Source organism: Cannabis sativa, chromosome 2 (assembly GCF_029168945.1).
Source record: "Cannabis sativa cultivar Pink pepper isolate KNU-18-1 chromosome 2, ASM2916894v1, whole genome shotgun sequence".
Classification (NCBI taxonomy): Eukaryota; Viridiplantae; Streptophyta; class Magnoliopsida; order Rosales; family Cannabaceae; genus Cannabis; species Cannabis sativa.
This window is the reverse complement of record NC_083602.1, coordinates 83981030-84000135: the sequence shown is the minus strand read 5'-3', so window position 1 is coordinate 84000135 and position 19106 is coordinate 83981030. Positions and strand designations below refer to the sequence as shown.

Sequence of the window (19106 nt, the reverse complement as noted above, 5' to 3'; positions counted from 1 at the left end):
TATATATAAGACAAATATGGATTCATCACATATCTTTGTGATACGATCCCAGATTTATAGGAATTGCTCTTGTGCTTAATGATGCAACTTCTGGAATTACTAAGTGTTGATATGCTGCTCGGAGTGTCCGTTGTTCGGCTGGGAGGACCTCGTCCTTGTAGGTATATGCGGTGTTCTGCTTTGAACATCTCTTTCCGGCAGGTATGGAGAATCAAATCCACGTGTCACTAGCATGTGATGCCACGTTAAAGTGCAAAAATTAGGATAAGATTTTTCCCCCAAGTCTGTATGGGACTTCCGAAGTTGCGTGTAGACTTCATGCGAGCTGACTTTACATTTGAATGGGTGACACGTGTCGAATGCTGATGTGTGTCGTAAGCCACAATAAATTTACTATTTTTTTAATTCCAATACTTCCAATGATTTTAGTATAATCGTAAGTAAGGGTCGATCCCACGAGGACTATATTTATTCAATTATTCACAAATTAGTAAGAATTAGGAAAAAGAGGGGTTTTGAAGATTAGAATAAAAATAAAAATTAAAGAAAAGAACAAATTTAAAGTTAAGAATATGATATGAGAAACTAGTTAAAGGTTATTCGCCACCCTTAACAATCATTCCTAATTCCTATTAAACAATGTAATTTTTAGTTTCCAATCAAACTATTAATCCCGTAGATAACGGTGAAGCAGTCAATTATCACAATCTCCCTATTGTATGTAATCAAGGCGAAGCGCTCAATAATTAACTCTTTTATCTAAAGCAGTAAATCCATGAAGCATGCAATTTATTTAACTTAGATAAAGCATTGAGATTTATGGAGATAGACTAATCTAGGCAACAAATCAATGAAGCATATAATTCATTTAACCTAGGTTCTATTCTTCATCACAAATTGTAATTTGTCACAAACACTTAGAATCCTAGAGTATTAGGTGAATAGTAATCCTAAGATGACGGTAGATTAAAGTAAAACCTAATTTAGCGGCCGTCTAAACAAGATTAAAACAATAATCATAACATTCAACATAGAAGAATAGAAGCAATTTGATATAATGGAAACTATAAAAATTGACATTCAATAATGAAATTAAGAGTTCATGTTTCGGGTTTTGAAATAACCCCTAACTAAAAGAAAACTACTCAGAACTAGACATTAATAAAAATCATAATATTTAATTTGTAGTTTTTGGATTCTCTTTCCATTTGTAGTCTAAGAGGTCTTATTTATAGTAATGGGAAAGTTAGTTGAATCCTATTAGAATTAGGATTCTATTTATAGTGGATAGATAAATCCTCTTAGAATTAGGATTCTATTTATAATAGTATTAGGAAATATCTGAAAAGATAACTCATCTTTTAAACAAAAGATAAAAAAAATCGCAACTCTTCTTGAAAATTTATCCTTTTTTTTGGCTATCTTTTTTTCAGAAATTTTCTGCTGCAACAACTGATAGTATTTTAGCCATAACTCTCTCGATATTACTCAGAATTGGACAATTCAAGATGTTCTGGAAAGCTAAGAACGAGATCTAAAACTTTCATGTTGAGATCCAAGTCCAATTATGCTTCTATGTTCGTCTGAATTCGCAATTAAATTCCGCCTTGTACAATCGAGCTCGCCGACTTCCACTACTTTCCACCAAAATATGCTAAAATCCCTCCAAAAGACTCAAAATGCATGAATAGTCTTTAAAATAGCCTAAAAAATAAAAATCACATTCTTTATGTATTTATGAATGGAATCTAACACATTGAATTTGAGTGTTTCACCATCAAATTCCATTCTAAGTATCCATGCTTTTGTATTCCACTTCTTATTTGCAGTGAGTAAGAATGTTCTCCGAAATAGAGTTGATGTAAGATTAGGATCACCCTCATCTTCCATCTCAATTATGTAAGAATCACCTGGAATGACAAGTCCATAAGTTTGCACAAAAATATCTTTAACTATCCCTAAAGGATAAGCATTAGTTTGATCAATCGGTTGAATAAAACACTGAATTTTTCTTGATGGACCAAGATTTAAATAAGCAAAATTAAAATAAGTCTTATTATTAATAATTTCTCCTAAATCTATCATGCAATGATCAAACCTATTTTTACTAATTGTGCATGGAATTGTACTTGTCTCAGGCAACAACTTTCTTTGATGAACAACAACATTCTCATTCTCCCCCACACTTACTTTCTCACCTCCATTCAACTTTTTCTCATTTGGACACAACTCATTAAGAATGTTAGCACAATGAGTCTCTTCTTTGATTTCCTCAAGACATGGAATTTTTACCTCAATATTAGGAAGAGTCTCAACGATCTCCTTAATGGGCTCCTCTTTCTTTGATTTTTTCAATCTACTTAGAAAAGGTGGAGGAGGGACATAAGTTGGTACAATTGGTTTGTATGACTTTTTCAGTGATGGTGGACCAACTAAAGTAGGAGATTCAACCTTTGGTGGAGATGACTCTTCAAGGGATGAATTTCTAGCTTCATGACTTGGAATCAAATCATTAACTTCTTGGTGTGGTGATTCAAGTTGTGTACTACTTTGGACAGTGATGCCACCGACATTCTCTATTGGATCACTCTTTACTTGTGAAGGCATAATATTTGAATATTGAATTTCATATTCACTTCTAGATGTTTCCCTTGACTCCGCAGGATTCTCTAACTTTTGTAGAGATTGTTGAAAGATCTGCATATTTTTCTGAAAGTTTTGCTGACACTGTATCATATTTTGTTTAATCTCCAAAATAGCAGCCTTCAAAGAGTTGCTCATATCAATAAGAGCACGTTCTAGATCTGGTGATAGTACAGGAGGATAGTAAGAAGTTGGTTGAACATATTGATTAATTCCATTGTAGGAAGTGCTAGAATAATCTCCCCATTGCTGATTGTATGTGTAAGTGTCATAGTAGGGATTATATTGATACTCTTGTGGCGAGGTATAATAAGGATCATTGTATTGTTGATTGTACATCGCCATGTTTCTAAAGGTACATCTGAAAATTAAAACCACAACTAGAAGCACAAGTTAGTAAAAAATATTAAAAAAATAGAAAAACAAATTTCTAATAAATTTTTCTTTAAATATCTATCTTTTATTTTGATTCTTTTTTTTAAAAAAAAAAATTAATAATTTATTCTTCTAATTTTTTTTTAAAAAAAAATTAAAAATACTAAAAACTAAATATGAATAATAAAATAAAATAATACCCCCGGCAACGGCGCCAAAAATTTGATGTGTGTCGTAAGCCACAACAAATTTACTATTTTTTTAATTCCAATACTTCCAATTATTTTAGTATAATCGTAAGTAAGGGTCGATCCCACGAGGACTATGTTTATTCAATTATTCACAAATTAGTAAGAATTAGGAAAAAGAGGGGTTTTGAAGATTAGAATAAAAATAAAAATTAAAGAAAAGAACAAATTTAAAGCTAAGAATACGATATGAGAAACTAGTTAAAGGTTATTCGCCACCCTTAACAATCATTCCTAATTCCTATTAAATAATGTAATTTTTAGTTTCCAATCAAACTATTAATCCCGCAGATAACGCTGTAGCAGTCAATTATCTCAATCTCCCTATTGTATGTAATCAAGGCGAAGCGCTCAATAATTAACTCTTTTACCTAAAGCAGTAAATCCATGAAGGATACAATTTCTTTAACTTAGATAAAGCATTGAGATTTATAGAGATAGACTAATCTAGGCAACAAATCAATGAAGCATATAATTCATTTAAGCTAGGTTCTATTCTTCATCACAAATTGTAATTTGTCACAAACACTTAGAATCCTAGACTATTAGGTGAATAGTAATCCTAAGATGACGGTAGATTAAAGTAAAACCTAATTTAGCGGCCGTCTAAACAAGATTAAAACAATAATCATAACATTGAACATAGAAGAATAGAAGCAATTTGATATAATGGAAACTAAAAATTAACATTCAATAATGAAATTAAGAATTCATGTTTCGGGTTTTGAAATAACCCCTAACTAAAAGAAAACTACTCAGAACTAGACATTAATAAAAATCATAATATTTAATTTGTAGTTTTTGGATTCTCTTTCCATTTGTAGTCTAAGAGGTCTTATTTATAGTAATGAGAAAGTTAGTTGAATCCTATTAGAATTAGGATTCTATTGATAGTGGATAGATAAATCCTCTTAGAATTAGGATTCTATTTATAATAGTATTAAGAAATATCTGAAAAGATAACTCATCTTTTAAACAAAAGATTAAAAAAATCACAACTCTTCTTGAAAATTTATCATTTTTTTCTCTATCTTTTTTTTCAGAAATTTTCTGCTGCGATGACTGATAGTATTTTGGCCATAACTCTCTCGATATTACTCAGAATTGGACGATTCAAGATGATCTGAAAAGCTAAGAACGAGATCTAAAACTTTCATGTTGAGTTCCAAGTCCAATTATGCTTCTATGTTCGTTCGAATTTGCAATTAAATTCCGCCTTGTACAATCGAGCTCGCCGACTTCCACTACTTTCCACCAAAATATGCTAAAATCCCTCCAAAAGACTCAAAATGCATGAATAGTCTTTAAAATAGCCTAACAAATAAAAATCACACTAATCAATAATTTAAAGAATCAATTTAAGAATATTAATAAATAAATAAATCATATTTATAAGATAGATATGGACTCATCAAATGCATCTGTTCATGATTCGATGTGAGTCTGACCAATTGTCCCTTCAGTTTTTGGCTAATTAATGCTCTAACTAATTAATACCTTGAAACACGTTTCCCTTTGCACGCTTTTGACGGTTTTTTCCCTAAGGCACTTGATTGCTTTTAATTTCTCAATATTTACTTTTTGGGGGAAATCAAAGCGTCTGAGGATTTGAATTGATTACTCTTTTTCGCCATTTAGCTTATAAATAGGGCTGAAACTTTTCATAAGTTACTTTTACCATTTTCTTCACGAAATAACCTCTGCGCAAAAAAGGAGTTTTCTTTCAAGCTTGTCGTGGGATTTCAAGTAGAAGTATCCAAACAGCTTCGTCTGGACAACGCTTAGGCTTCAAACAGTGAGTAAGTTTTCAATCTTTTTCTCCTTTAACTTTGTATCTTCAATTTTCTGGGTTTCCATTGTACAAAGTACGGTTGTTCTAGACTTGTTGTAGGAGATATGTAAAAAATCTAGGCTTAAAATTTTGTAATTTTCTCTGTAATAGTTCGTATGGCTTCATTATTTATGACATTTTGACCTTAATCTCGCAATGTTCGATTTTCACCTTACTCATAAAACCTTCGTGAAATTTATCCTTTAACCCAAAAATTTCAAACCCCTGGGTTATGACTTAATCTTTATGCATTTTTTGTCTTTTTAATCTGTTGAGTAGTCCTGGTCGCATATTTGCTTATTTTTTGTTTGATATCATGACCAAATACTCATCTCGGGTATTGTCTTTTGTAGATGAACCCTGGTGAGTTTTGGGGAGGTGAACACTGTATTGACCAGGACCTGCTTCAACTTCTGTACGAGGACCAACCTCGTCTTCCCACCAGTCCCTCCTCTTCAAGTGACGGACTTTCTAACATGAGTTTCGAGGATTGGGAAGTGAGTAGCAAACGTTCTCCTACTCTAGAACCCGAAGTGCAACACCATTCTTACTCCAAGCAGATCGCATCAGAAGGTTGCGGTCGCTTTATTTGGGAACTAAAAAAGTTTTTCCTTGGAGAGATCAATAACCTCTTCAATAACATCGCATGAGAAGATTATGAGGGGTACCTTTAGACTTCTTGGACGGACTCTCACCACTCAACCAAGACGTCACCCTGCTTGGATACTGGTTTCCCGACCTCATTATATCCTCCAAAGCATGGAGGTTCGACCACTCCTTCCTCCTCAGCCTCAGATGGGCTATCAAGAGAAGTCTAAAGGTTGTGAGACTCCGTCCAAGGAGAAGGCACCGGTTGAAGAGGTTATTGATCTCTTTGAGGAACAACCTACTGTGGACCCTTCTACCTTGAAGGTCGCCAAGTCCAAAGGTTCCCAGGAGGGAGTTCGGATGGACTGAAGCAGGCTAAGACTAGATCCTAGTTTGTTAGGGGTGGATCTGAACAAGTTAGGGCCCCTGCCCCACCTTTGGTATTGTGCACGGAGACCAAGAGAGGCAAAGACATGCTTAACCACTATGTGTCCCAGTCGCTCCCAGAGGTGAACGAGCAGTTGGCTGGGGCGGACAATGATTTGTCCTTGGAACTGGTCTTGGGAGGAGTTCTGAAGGAGCTTTCACGAGTAAGTCCTTTTTAACACCTTTCTTTCATTTCTCTTTGACTAGTTTGGATTTTAATGCTTTTTCTGCATAGACGGGTGTGAAGATGGCCTACGCCTACTCTCGAGCTAAGTCGGCTGCTGTTAAGAACCTTGCTACTTCCAATACAATGCGAAGAGAAGTGGACTTGGCCAAAAAGGATGTTGAGGATGCGCGGACTCAACTTGAGACCGTGCAAATAGAACTCGGAGAGGTCAATAAAAAAATTCCTGCTATTGAGGCCAGAGTTACCGAGCTGACCAGGGAACTGCAGGAGATGCCATCAACCGAGCAACTCGAGGCAGATAATGCTTCTTTGTCTCAGGTCATTGCCAGTCTCCAAGATGAAAGAGAGGGTCTTTGGACTCTTCTTCGTAGGTTGGAAGATATGCTTATGGACAAAAAGACCAAGGAAAAGGAACTTGAGACTGAGGTGGAGAAGCTCGGGAAGAAACTGGATGCCTTAGAGACAACTGGTCTCGAGATTTTTTATGACTTTTAGAAGGCCAATCCCAAAGCAAACTTTGAATACCTTGACACTTCCAAAGACATGTTTCTCGACTATTGCACTGCTTAGGCGGCCAATGAGAATCCTAAGGCAACCACTTCCACTTCTTCGACCGAGCAGAATGTTGAGGCTCCTTCTGCCCAGACTGATGATCCTCCGGTCTCTTCAAAGGTAGCTGATCCTCCGGTTCCTTTAGATCCAGTCGACCCGTACAAAGAGCCTGGGACTCCCACAATTTAATTGCCTTCTTTTTACTATCTTTTTTATATGTCTGTTCGACCAATAAGCCTTCTTTTTAGACAAAGTGACCGGCCAAGCGGTCTTTAAACTTGGAATATTTCTCATTTTTTGAACAACTGGCTGACCAGGCAGCCTTTAATCTGGGGTTTGAATGCTTTGTTATTCTTAATGAATTTCATCCCTTGTTTATAATCATTGTGCAACTGTATTTGTTTTGTTCTTTACCAAATGTTTTGTACAAGTATAGGTGCCTCACAAGTGACCGAGCAGACTTTTGACTCTTGGTCACTTATTTTTACAAGTATGCTTTTTGTCTGTTCGGGGCTTTGGGTACGACCAGAACTTTTGTTCACGTTTAATGATAAATTTATAACATCCTAATGAACTTGACTCAATTTGAATTGAAATAAACATCTTTATGCATTTATTGGTCGAAAATATGTCTGTTACCGTAGTAACTTACATTGACGCTATTATGTTGATCTAATCTGATCTTTAGCTTAGCATTAACAAAACAAATTACATAAAATAAAAACTGTACTTTAATAAGTGGTCATCCGTCCTAAGTACTTTGTAATTTTATCTGAACCTTTGGGCGTGGTCCGCCCAAAAGGCAATTCACTTAAGAGTAAATGCTCTTTTGTTTCATACTTAACATAATCATCTGACTTGGTACTCTTACTAGTAGTATTTTCTTAAGTGTTCCCCGTTCCAATACCTTGGTACTAGAACGAGTTGCATTTTTTCGTCATACTTACCCAGTTTGTATGCTCCTGATTCTAGAACTTCGACCACTTGATATGGCCTTCCCAGTTTGGTCCGAGCACACCTGTCGTACTATCTTTGGTGTTCAAAAATACTCTTCTTAGGACCATATCTCCCACAAAGAATTTCCGTGCTCTCACTTGTTTGTTAAAATACTGAGCTACCTTTTGTTGATGGGCTATCAATTTCAAGTTTGTTGCGGTTTATTTTTCTTCAACTTCATCAAGTGGTTCTGCAAGGAGTGCATGATTAACTTCTTGGTTATATGTCAATGTTCTGTGGGACGGCGGTTCGAGTTCTATGGGCAGCATGACTTCATAGCCATATGTCATGGCAAATGGAGTCTGTCCGGTCGTTGTTTTCTCAGTTGTGTGGTACGACCATAATACTTCAGGAAATCCTCCAGCCAGATTCCTTTAGCATCTTCAAGTCGTTTCTTTAGGATATCTTTGAGTGTCTTGTTGACTGCTTCGACTTGATCGTTTGCTTGGTGATGTGCCACTGCAGAGAAACTATTTATGATCCCATGGTTTGCACAGAATCAGTGAAGGACTGTCTATCAAATTGTTTGCCATTGTCCGAGACTATCTTGTATGGTAATCCAAAATGACAAATTTTGTTTTTCACAATGAAGTCTTGCCCTTTTTTTGGACGTGATGGTTGCTAGTGGCTCAGCTTCCGTCCATTTGGTGAAATAATCAACTACAACCACTGCGTACTATACTCTGCCTTTTCCCTTGAGTAACTGTCTGATCAGGTCCATTCCCCAAATGGAGAAAGGCCAAGGACTTTGCATCTGAGTTAGTTTGTTGGGTTGTGCACGAGTTATCTTTGAAAATCTTTGGCACTTATCACATTTCTTAACGTAGGCCTTGGAATCTTCAATCATGGTCAGCCAAAAATACCATTGCCTTAGGATTTTCTTGGATAAACTCTGCCTAGCTGCGTGGTTGCCGCACAAAAGTCGTGCAGCTTCTTCTTGTGTAACACACCTGAGTAGTGGCATGGAGAATCATCTTCTATACATAAATCCCTCTATAATGATGTATCGTGCAGCCTTTCTCCTTATTTTTTGAGCTTCATTCCTGTTATCTGGGAGTTCTCCCGTGTTGAGGTAGGCTGTTATTAGCACCATCTAGTTTGGGGATGTATCAATCATTTCGATCTCCTCTGTGCCAGTGATACTGGGTTTTTCAAGAAATTGGATAGGGATCAGATTTGCTTTATGATTTATGTTGCTACTCGCAAGTTGGACTAGTGCATCATCCATCGTGTTTTCTTCTCTTGGGACTTGCTTGAGAGCATAGCTTTTAAATTTTGCGAGCAGATCATTTATTTTGCTTAGATACGCTATCATCTTCTCCCCCTGAGCCTCGTACTCCCTAGATACATGATTTACCACTAACTGTGAGTCACTGCAGATCTCAATGTGTTCAGTTTGTAATTCCTGAGCAAGTCTTAGGCCGGCGATAAGGGCTTCATATTCAGTTTCATTGTTGGATGCCTTAAACCTGAATTTGACTGCACCGTGTAGGTGTTTCCCCCCAGGTGCGACAAGGGCGATTCCTGCGCTGGACAACTGATCCGTAGCCGACCCATCTACATGTAGCATCCAGCTTGGCTTGTCTTTACTATTGCTCGATTGAGGTACTTGTACTGGCTCTGGGGTACTTTTTGAAGTGCTCTCTTATTTACCTGTACATTCAACCAAAAAATCTACTAAGGCCTGACTCTTAATTGTTGTTCGCGGCTGAAAGATGATTTCATACTGACCCAACTCCATCGCCCATTTGAGCAACCATCTAGAGACGTCCAATTTTTATAATACTTGACGTAATGGTTGGTCAGTATACACCCGAATAGGATGAGCCTGAAAGTAAGGCCTTAGCTTTCTTGTTGCCAAGATTAGGCAATAGGATCCCCTGGCCTTTGCTTCACTTCGACCAGGTCCTCTAAATGCAATGGGAGTTTGCGAGGAGAAGAAAATTGTGCATGGAATTCTGAGGAGAAAGCCTTCCAAGAGTTGAACCTTCCCGGTGTCAACTTGAAGTACCATTGTTCGGCGGCTTCTGAGAGTGTGGCAGGAAAAACTCTACAACACACATCTCCTCGTACACCTTGTAAGTCCATTTACATTTCAAAATTTTGAGATGTGAGAAGGGCTCTTCTTTCCCGGTATACATCTTCCAAGTTGATATCTTGAACTTGTGGGGTAGCTCTAGAACATGGATCTCTGGAGTAAAAGGGGATCCACGTGCTCGATCCAACTCGAGATCATTGTGCTTGACCGGCCAAACCTTGGAACATGTTTTTCAGTTCATCCAACTATGCTTGCACGAATGGATAAACTTGTTCGGCCTCTTGCCCGACTAATGTCACGTCAGGATCTCTTTGAGATGGTTCTTCAGCGCGGGTCCTAGGCTGAGTGGCTAGTGGATCTTTTTTGTCTAACCATCTCCTTCTATTTAGATCATCACTGAGATCATGAGCTGTTCCGAGTCTATTAAATACAGATGCACTAGGATGTCTCAATGACTGGTTGGTTTGGCCAAGAACTTGGCCAGAACCGCTAGTCTGGGTGGAGTTATTAGGTATAACCCCTCCTGATGAATTTCGAAATAAGGGCTGGCCACCTACTGCTTGGCCCACAGGTGGAACCTGTGATCGAGGATTGGACAGCTGACTGTTTAGAGTTTGGGAATTATTCCCAGCTAGATCTTCGTCTGAGCTGCCCAGCGGGATGCTGGATGCGGGTTGCTAATTAGCAACTTTGTAGGCTCTTCGTATCAGTACGGTAGCCTGTCTTGTTCGGTCGTCGATGGCTGCATGTTGAGCCTTTAACGTTTCCATCTCTTTATGCATCCATTTTGTGAACTGACGCCTTTGCTCTTCGAACGCAAGGTTCACTGTAGCACGAAGCTCTTCCTGATCATGATGCAGAGTATTAATATGGCCTTGCATGAGCCCAAGACCAATATGGAGGTTCTGGATCTCGGTGTCATCTCCAACAGTTGTCTGAACATTTGTTGCTGAAGGAACCCCAGTAGTGGGAGTACTTAGATCGACTGCTGAACTGGTATATCCAGTCTCTTGCACAACGAGTGTGATTCCAGCCAAAGGAGACGTCACACCATTACCCGCTGTTGGTCGTTGGGTGATTGGTTGTTCGGGGTTAGTGACTGGTGGGATCATTGCATTCCCTAGAGTCTACAGTGTGGGATCTACTGCCAGTGGATCTACCTGATCGACTACACCCTTGCGAGTTTGTACCACCATCATGTTTATGATTAAATTTGAAGTAAAGAGAAAATTTATGATCCTTGCTCTCTGTTGACCTCGCTTTTTGAAAATGACATGAGTCTTAATTGTAAGCGATGAGTGATATAATTAAAATGTAATATGAAAAGATAAATAAAGAACACAAAGTTTTTAAAGAGGTTTGACCCCGAGCAGTTTGGTAATAGCCTACTCCCCTTCATTTGTATTGACTTAAGAGCAAAGAATACAGAGATTCTTCTCTTGAAGCTCTTACAATATAATCTCTGAGTATACTCTCTTAGATAATTCTCTCGACCCTTTGCCCAGTTGATAACTCTATGGTATAGAGTTATTTTTATGCTTTTAAACTAAAAGTATTGTGAGAAGAGCAGTGAAAATGTGTTTGTTTGCTAAATTTTAGTTAGTTTTAGTGTCATTTTCTATTAAGTAAGCTAACTTTTAAGTCTTGTAAATATTGATATTGTTAGGTGTGATTTTCTAATTAATTGTGCTTGTTTGTTGTTGAAAAAGGAAGCAAGGAAGAAGTGGAACATAAGCTAAAATTGAGGCAGATTGCTGAAGCAATGCTAAAGCGAATTCAGCATTCTGGCAGTGACGTGGAAACACGAGTTTCACTTATCCACATCAGCAATTTCGGCCCAGTCACTCAAAAAACTCAAGCTGGCTACTGTGGAAGGAAGGGGACTAAACCTAGTGGGCCAAAGTGCAAAAATAATTGGGCTTCTCATTTTGGAGAGGGATTTTGTACCCTAGAAACCAAACAACTAAAAGGAAAAAGAAAGAAAGTACACCTCCATCATCCTCCATAACGTAATGAGGCAGCTGCCATTTTGAGAGAATTAATTGTAGAAGTACAGAGGAGGAAGAAGAAAAAAGGGGACCGAAGTGCAAGGGAGAAGGACACAAGTATTTGTGTTTGAATTTCTTTTACCTTCTCTTTGTCTTTTTCTTTCATCTTTTCCTTTGGTTATATCTTGTCTTTAGATATTTTAGACTTGTTGAACTGTAAAAACAAATGGGTACCAGCCATGGAAAATAATTTTTTAGCTTGGATTCTAGTTTTTGATTTGAATATGAGCTAGACTTTTAAGGCTTGAATGGCTATGAACTTCTATGTTGTTTATGATTAATTTTTAAGCTTACTTTAGCATTTTTGCGTTTGTTCATTTAACTGACTTCCATTGAATTTGATTGTTGTTTTTTTGCCATGAATAACAATTTTCTAAGCTAGATCTTGTACCAGAAGGGCTAGATCTAGTAGTTCAACTTGAATGGAGCAAGTGAAAACCTAGATCTAGGTTTTTCTATGTAAGTGGAATAGGAATATTTCATTTACCTTGCATAACTTATAAAATTAATGTTTGAATAGTGTTCTGCTTGCTGGTTTGATATAAGAATATATTGACCGAAGTGGTAGACTTAAATTTGTGAGTGTTGGAAAATTCTCACAAGCCTACAAGAATTTTTGTTATCTCTGTGCAAAATGCTGGAGTAATGCTAAATCGATGTTGTAACACCTGGCAAAAAACCTGACTAGAAGGAATTAGCTATTCAAGCCATTTTTGCCATATTACATTTTTTATCTTGCAAACAATTTTTCTAGCAGCAGTAGTTTTAGTTTTAGCAAGTTTAATTCATGTCATTTTTAATTTTGAATCATTACTCAACCATTTGCATATTATTTCCTCTTACTTTAAGTTGTAATTACTTGATTTTACATCAAACTTTGTTTGCAATCCCTGTGGAGACGATCTTACTTATCACTTTATGACTTGTTTGACTGCGTATACTTGCGTATATAATTTTCACAACAAGTTTTTGGCGCCGTTGCCGGGGATTGAAACTAAAAATTGTGTATTATCAACTATTTTGCAATTTATTTTCTGGTTTAAAGTTTTAATCTTATTTGGTGCGCTAATTTTTCTTTTTCAAGTGTAGTCTAGTCTATGAACGAAGAAGAAGAAGACCTTGAACTTGATCCTATTGACCCCGAAATTGAACGCACTTTCAGACAAAGAGGAAAGGAGCAAAAGGCTGAAAAACACTGCAATATGGCTGATGGGTTTGAAGTTGGGGGTGCTCATAATGATGCTAATCCCATTGCTTTGGCCGATGATAGAGCCCGAGCAATAAGAGAGTATGCAGCCCCTATGTTCAACGAGCTTAATTCGGGTATTGTGAGACTCGAAATCCAAGCATCTCACTTTGAGCTCAAGCCTGTCATGTTTCAAATGCTCCAAAACGGTTGGTCAATTTGGTGGTTTGCCAACGGAAGATCCTCACCTCCATATTCGCTCATTTTTGGAAGTAAGTGATTCTTTCAAGCTACAAGGAGTAAGTGAAGAGGCTTTAAGATTGAAGTTGTTCCCATTTTCCTTGAGGGATCGGGCTAGAGCATGGCTTAATACACTTCCTCCCGATTCAGTGACTAATTGGAATGACTTGGCTGAAAAATTCTTGAGAAAATACTTCCCTCCAACAAGAAATGCAAAGTTTCGAAGTGAGATCATGTCCTTTCAACAATCAGAAGATGAGACCAGTAGTGACGCATGGGAAAGATTCAAGGAGTTGTTGAGGAAGTGCCCACACCATGGTATTACTCATTGTATCAAACTTGAGACATTTTACAATGGTCTCGATGCGGCCTCTAGGATGGTGTTGGATGCTTCCGCTAATGGAGCCATTCTTTCCAAGTCTTACAATGAAGCTTTTGAGATTTTGGAAACAATAGCTAGCAACAACTATCAATGGTCAACTAATAGAGCTCCTACAAGTCGAAAAGTAGCAGGTATTCTTGAAGTAGATGCTTTGACCGCTCTAACCGCTCAAATGGTTTAAATGACCAACATTTTGAAGAACATGAACATGGGAGGAGGTGTACAACCAGCCACTTCCATTCAAAGGGCAGAAATTTCTTGTGTGTATTGTGGTGATGGGCATACTTTTGAAAATTGCCCTTCAAATCCAGGTTCGATTTGCTATGTGGGTAATCAAAACTTCAACCGCAACAATAATCCATACTCAAACTCCTTCAATGCGGCATGGAAGCATCATCCAAACTTTTCATGGGGAGGTCAAGGGGCAAGTTCAAGTGGAGCACAAGCACAAGGAAAACAATCATTTCCACCGGGTTTCTCTCAACAACCAAGACCTCAACAACCACACTAACCTCAAGGCTCTCAAACTAGTTCTTTGGAGAGCTTAATGAGAGATTACATGGCGAAGAATGACGCTATAATTCAAAGCCAGGCAGTATCTCTTCGGAATCTCGAAATTCAATTGGGGAAATTGGCCAATGATTTGAAGAATAGACCACAAGGCACTTTGCCTAGTGACACCGAAAACCCAAGAAGAGATGGCAAAGAGCATTGCAAAGCGGTAACCTTGAGAAGTGAAAAAATTCTTGAGTTAAATGTGGCTGCAACAAGCAGTAAGGAGCCCTCTTCAATCCAAAAAGAGGGGGAAATGAAGAAAAAACTAGCAATTTCACCTGCTGAAATTCCCCCAGTAGTTACAGCATCCTATTAACATTCTGCTGCAGAAAAGTCTTTGCAAAAGCCACCTCCACCATTTCCTCAACGCTTCAAGAAGCAACAAGACAATGATCAATTCCGGAGATTTCTTGATGTTCTAAAGCAACTCTACATCAATATACCATTAGTGGAAGCTTTGGAGCAAATGCCAACCTATGTGAAGTTTTTGAAGGATATTTTGACAAAGAAAATAAGGCTTGGCGAGTTTGAAACTGTCGCTTTCACGGAGGGTTGTAGTGCTATGTTGAAGAGCGAAATTCCACCTAAATTGAAGGATCCGGGCAGCTTTTCAATTCCAATTTCTATTGGGGGTCGAGATGTTGGAAGAGCTCTTTGTGATTTGGGAGCTAGTATTAATCTCATGCCTGTGTCTATTTTTAGAAAGTTGGGAATCGGAGAAGCAAGGCCAACCACCATCACTTTACAATTAGCGGATTGTTCCATGGCTCATCCAGATGGGAAAATTGAAGATGTGTTCGTACAAGTGGATAAGTTCATTTTTCAAGCCGATTTCAATATTCTTGACTATGAGGAAGATAGGGAAGTTCCAATCATTTTAGGGAAGCCATTTCTAGCTACGGGAAGGACTTTAATAGATGTTGAAAAAGGAGAGCTCACCATGAGAGCTCAAGATGAGCAAGCCACATTCAAGGTTTTCCATCCTATGCATGCTCCGGATGCAATAGGAGAATGCTTAGCAATTGGAGATATGGATCCTAACATGGTTGAGGAGTCCAAATTCAAAAATAGTAAGAAAGTGAGAAAGAAGATTCCCCTTAAAGAAATTGCAAACGATCATGAGTCGCGAGAAAGAAAAGACAAAACATCATTTGAACCTAAAAAACCACCCAGAAAGAAGAGAAAGAAAAAGAAGTTTACTAGAAAAATTTAGTCTCAAATGTTTGAAGTTGGGCAACAAGTGATTTTTGCCAACTCTTTAACGAAGGCTACTCGTGGGCGACTAGATTCAAGGTATGATGGATCTTTCTTGGTGGTGAGAGTATATCCCGATGGGGTGGTAGAACTACGTGATGCACTTTCAAGAAGAAAATTCTTGGTGAAAAGCCAAGGAGTGAAGTTTGGGGGTGGTGAGGTCAACCAAGCAAAGACCTCCATCACTTTGAAAGAAGGTTGAAGAAGGACTTCGGGTTGTCTTGGCCTTATTGTATCACATTTGGGCAACCCAAGAGCTGAAGAACAAGATTATATTTAGTTATATATATTATATAATAAGTTTGGGGTGTGCCACCCCTTGAAATAAAAAGAGGAAAAGAAGAAAAAGAAAAAAAATTATTATATACATACTTATATAATTACATATATATATAACTTTCAATTTCCTACATTTACTAATGATTTTGCTGTAGTGTGGTGATCTCTTATTGCTGGTGCAAAGCAGGGAATGACAGAAAAATAGGTTGCTGCAATATGGTGTGAAGCAGATTTGTGCTGAAGCAGTAAGTCCCAGTTGTTACAGCATTGTATCAGCATCGCTTCAGCATTTTGAAGCAGGGACTCTAGTGGGGAAGAGTCTAAATCTTTGAGGGAGTATTTTTTTCCTGAATTAATTAACCTAGTTTAACTGTTATTGTGTTTGTGTTTGCTGAAATAAGTGTGCTAGTTAAGTGTTGCTATTGTTGTGTTTGTTGCTTTGTGTGTCTACTTTGTTGTTGAATATAGTATTGTATGTAATAAGTATTATGGCGATTAGATGTGTATTAATCATGTTGATTTGTCATTATTTTTTTATGTTCTGTTTTAGCTTGCAAATGAGAAAAGCAGTACTTGTATTTTCAGCTTGGTTTAGGGTAGCGCTCGATGATGAAAAATATCCATTTTCCTCCATTTGTGGAGTGCCTTGGTTTGTGTGTTGAAAATGCTACTTTCAAATGCTATTCTTGTCTTAGTGCTAGCCTATGAGGAATGCTTTCAACAATTGTGTGCTTGTGTTATCCCACCATACTTTGAGTTTCTAGAATAGCTAACACCTTGAGAATGTTTAAGCATCAAGAATTGGTTAGTGTAGTCCTTGAGGCGAAATCCTAGCGAGCTTTATAACTTGGAAATGATTTAGGCCATTTTTGGACGATTGAGCCTTTCAAGCGAACCCGAGAATATTTAATTGTCAATAGTAACCCCGAATTGAGCCAAAAGCCTAGTTTTTCTTGACACCCATCAAAGTTACTATATCCACACATTCACACAAAATGTTATCCGTCACAACCCGAACCTAATCACTGAAATTTATCAAGGACAAACTAAACATTATTTGGGATAGGAAGCGAGGATAGTGTTGGGTTTTGTGCCCTAAATAAAACTCATTTCAATATAATCAGATTTACTTATTAATAAAGATCAGAAATAACATTTCATGTTGCATGGTTCACGTGATTTATTTCATGATTATATACATATAATGTATGAATTCTATTTAAGTCCAGAACATATGAATTTGTTAATGATTATAGTGTTGTCAGCACAGTAGAATATAATCTTAATTATATGTTCGAAAGTTTATTCCATGATTTGTCAGTTCACTGGATTTAGACTGGCATAATATAATCAGCGATGGGTATTCTTACACCTTGGATAAGTGTTATGTCCTTTCCAGGGCATTGGTAAAGTTTACCAATATCGGATGTATGGAGTATACATCGGAAGGGACCGATATTGAACTTTGATTAGATTTGTTAAAATTTATCGTATTATCTATTCAATTCAATATCACCTGTTGATCCTAGATCAAATGATCTTAATCCTGATATGGTTAGGTTCGATCTCAAGAGTATTATACATGTTCTTTGATTTGTTAGTTAAGCCTACTTTTGGGTCAGGGTGATATGTACATTTTGGGAACATGATAGTATAATTGAGTGGGAGCGCTAACATAAATACGGAGTCTATAACTTCTATAGGAATTTAGAAGTGAAACGATGATATCCTTGGAGCTTGGCTAAACAGAGATAAATGGTTGAGATCTCATTTCACTTCGCTGAAATATCACTTATACGGAGCTAAGTGTTTTAAGGATAAAATACATTGAAGGTGTAACGGTAATTTAGTGCTTATTCAATGTAGATCATCTATTAGAGGGTCATTGATCAAATTAGGATTATAACAATGGATAATTAATAGCATATCTATATCGTGGAACATATAGAGCGTTCTATATGACTAAGAGTGCAATTCCAAGTTCTAAGTGTGGATTCAATAAGGAATTAATAAGTTAGGGAATTTACTTGGTAAATTCGGTTCGACTTATTGGAAGCTCGATTATATAGGCCCAAGGTCCCCATACTAGTTGGGACCATACTGCTTGTGAGACTCAGTTAATTGATTTTAATTAATCAATTATAATTCTAAAGTTAGACTACGTCTACTTTATGAATTTTTGTTGGGTTTTATGCCCTAAATAAAACTCATTTCAATATGATCAGATTTACTTATTAATATAGATCAGAAATAACATTTAATGTTGCATGGTTCACATGATTTATTTCATGATTATATGTACATAATGTATAAATTCATCTGAAACCCTTTTCACATACTTGATCCTGTTTATTCTGCTGTCAACACATTGGAAAGTAAACATGACTATATGAATAAAGATTCCTAGATTTATCTGACATAGGGTTTTACTGATATGATAATCTACGACAGAGTTTACTTGCATTTGGAGAAGTGCTATGTTCTTTCCGGAGCATTGGTTAAAGTAAAGCTCAGGTTGGATGCATGGAGTATGCATCGGAAGGGACCGATATTGAACTTTGACTTAGATTTATTAAACTTACCGTAATATCTATTCAATTCAATATCGCCTAGTTGATCCTAGATCAAATGATCTTAATCCTGTTATGATTAGGTTCAATCTCAAGAGGCTATTCGTGTTCTTTGATTTGTTAGTTAAGCCTACTTTTAGGTCAGGGTGATACGTACATTTTGGGACAACGGTAGTGCAATTGAGTGGGAGCGCTAACATAAACATGGAATCTATAGCTTCTATCTGGCGAATAGTAAGTAAAGTATGATCTCCTTCAAGCTTGACCAAACGAAAATAAATGGTGGAGATCTCATTTCACATAAGCTAAAATATCATTTATACAGGGTTAAGTGTTTTAAGGATTAAATACATTGTAGGGTGTAACGGTAATCTAATCCCTTTACAGTGTAGATCATTCATATAGAGGATCATTGATCAAATTAGGATTATAACAATGGATAACTAATGATGTGTCTATATGGTGGAACATATAGAGCATTCTATATACTGAGAGTGCAATTCTAAGTTCTATGCGTGGACTCAACGAAGAATTAATAAGTTAGTGAATTTTAGTAATAAATTCTTGATCTGCTTATTAGAAGCTCGGTTATATAGACCCATGGTCCCCGCACTAGTTGAGATAATATTGCTTGTAAGACTCATAATTGGTTTTGATTAATCAATTATAATTCTCAAATTAGACTATGTCTATTAGTGAATTTTTCAC

General features: G+C 37.1%; 1 protein-coding gene and 1 non-coding gene across 2 annotated transcripts; one reads left to right on the top strand and one right to left on the bottom strand.

The window, feature by feature from the left end:
* Nucleotides 1–13573: 13573 nt before the first annotated feature.
* On the bottom strand, nt 13574–13680 carry LOC115721542 (small nucleolar RNA R71). The gene has a single exon (XR_004012557.2). It is a non-coding gene; the product is annotated as a small nucleolar RNA R71 (small nucleolar RNA).
* Nucleotides 13681–14299: 619 nt separating this feature from the next.
* LOC133034552 (uncharacterized) lies at nt 14300–15508 on the top strand. Its single transcript, XM_061109658.1, has 2 exons — nt 14300–14513; nt 14625–15508. Exons 1-2 carry the CDS (start codon nt 14300–14302, stop codon nt 15506–15508), a joined length of 1098 nt encoding a protein of 365 aa, XP_060965641.1.
* Nucleotides 15509–19106: the final 3598 nt, after the last annotated feature.

Coding starts and splice junctions, on each gene's coding strand:
- LOC133034552 (XM_061109658.1), top strand. CDS start 14,300: ATGGCGAAGAATGACGCTATAATTCAAAGCCAGGCAGTATCTCTTCGG. Junction 14,514..14,624: donor AAATGTGGCTGCAACAAGCA/GTAAGGAGCCCT, acceptor ATTCTGCTGCAG/AAAAGTCTTTGCAAAAGCCA.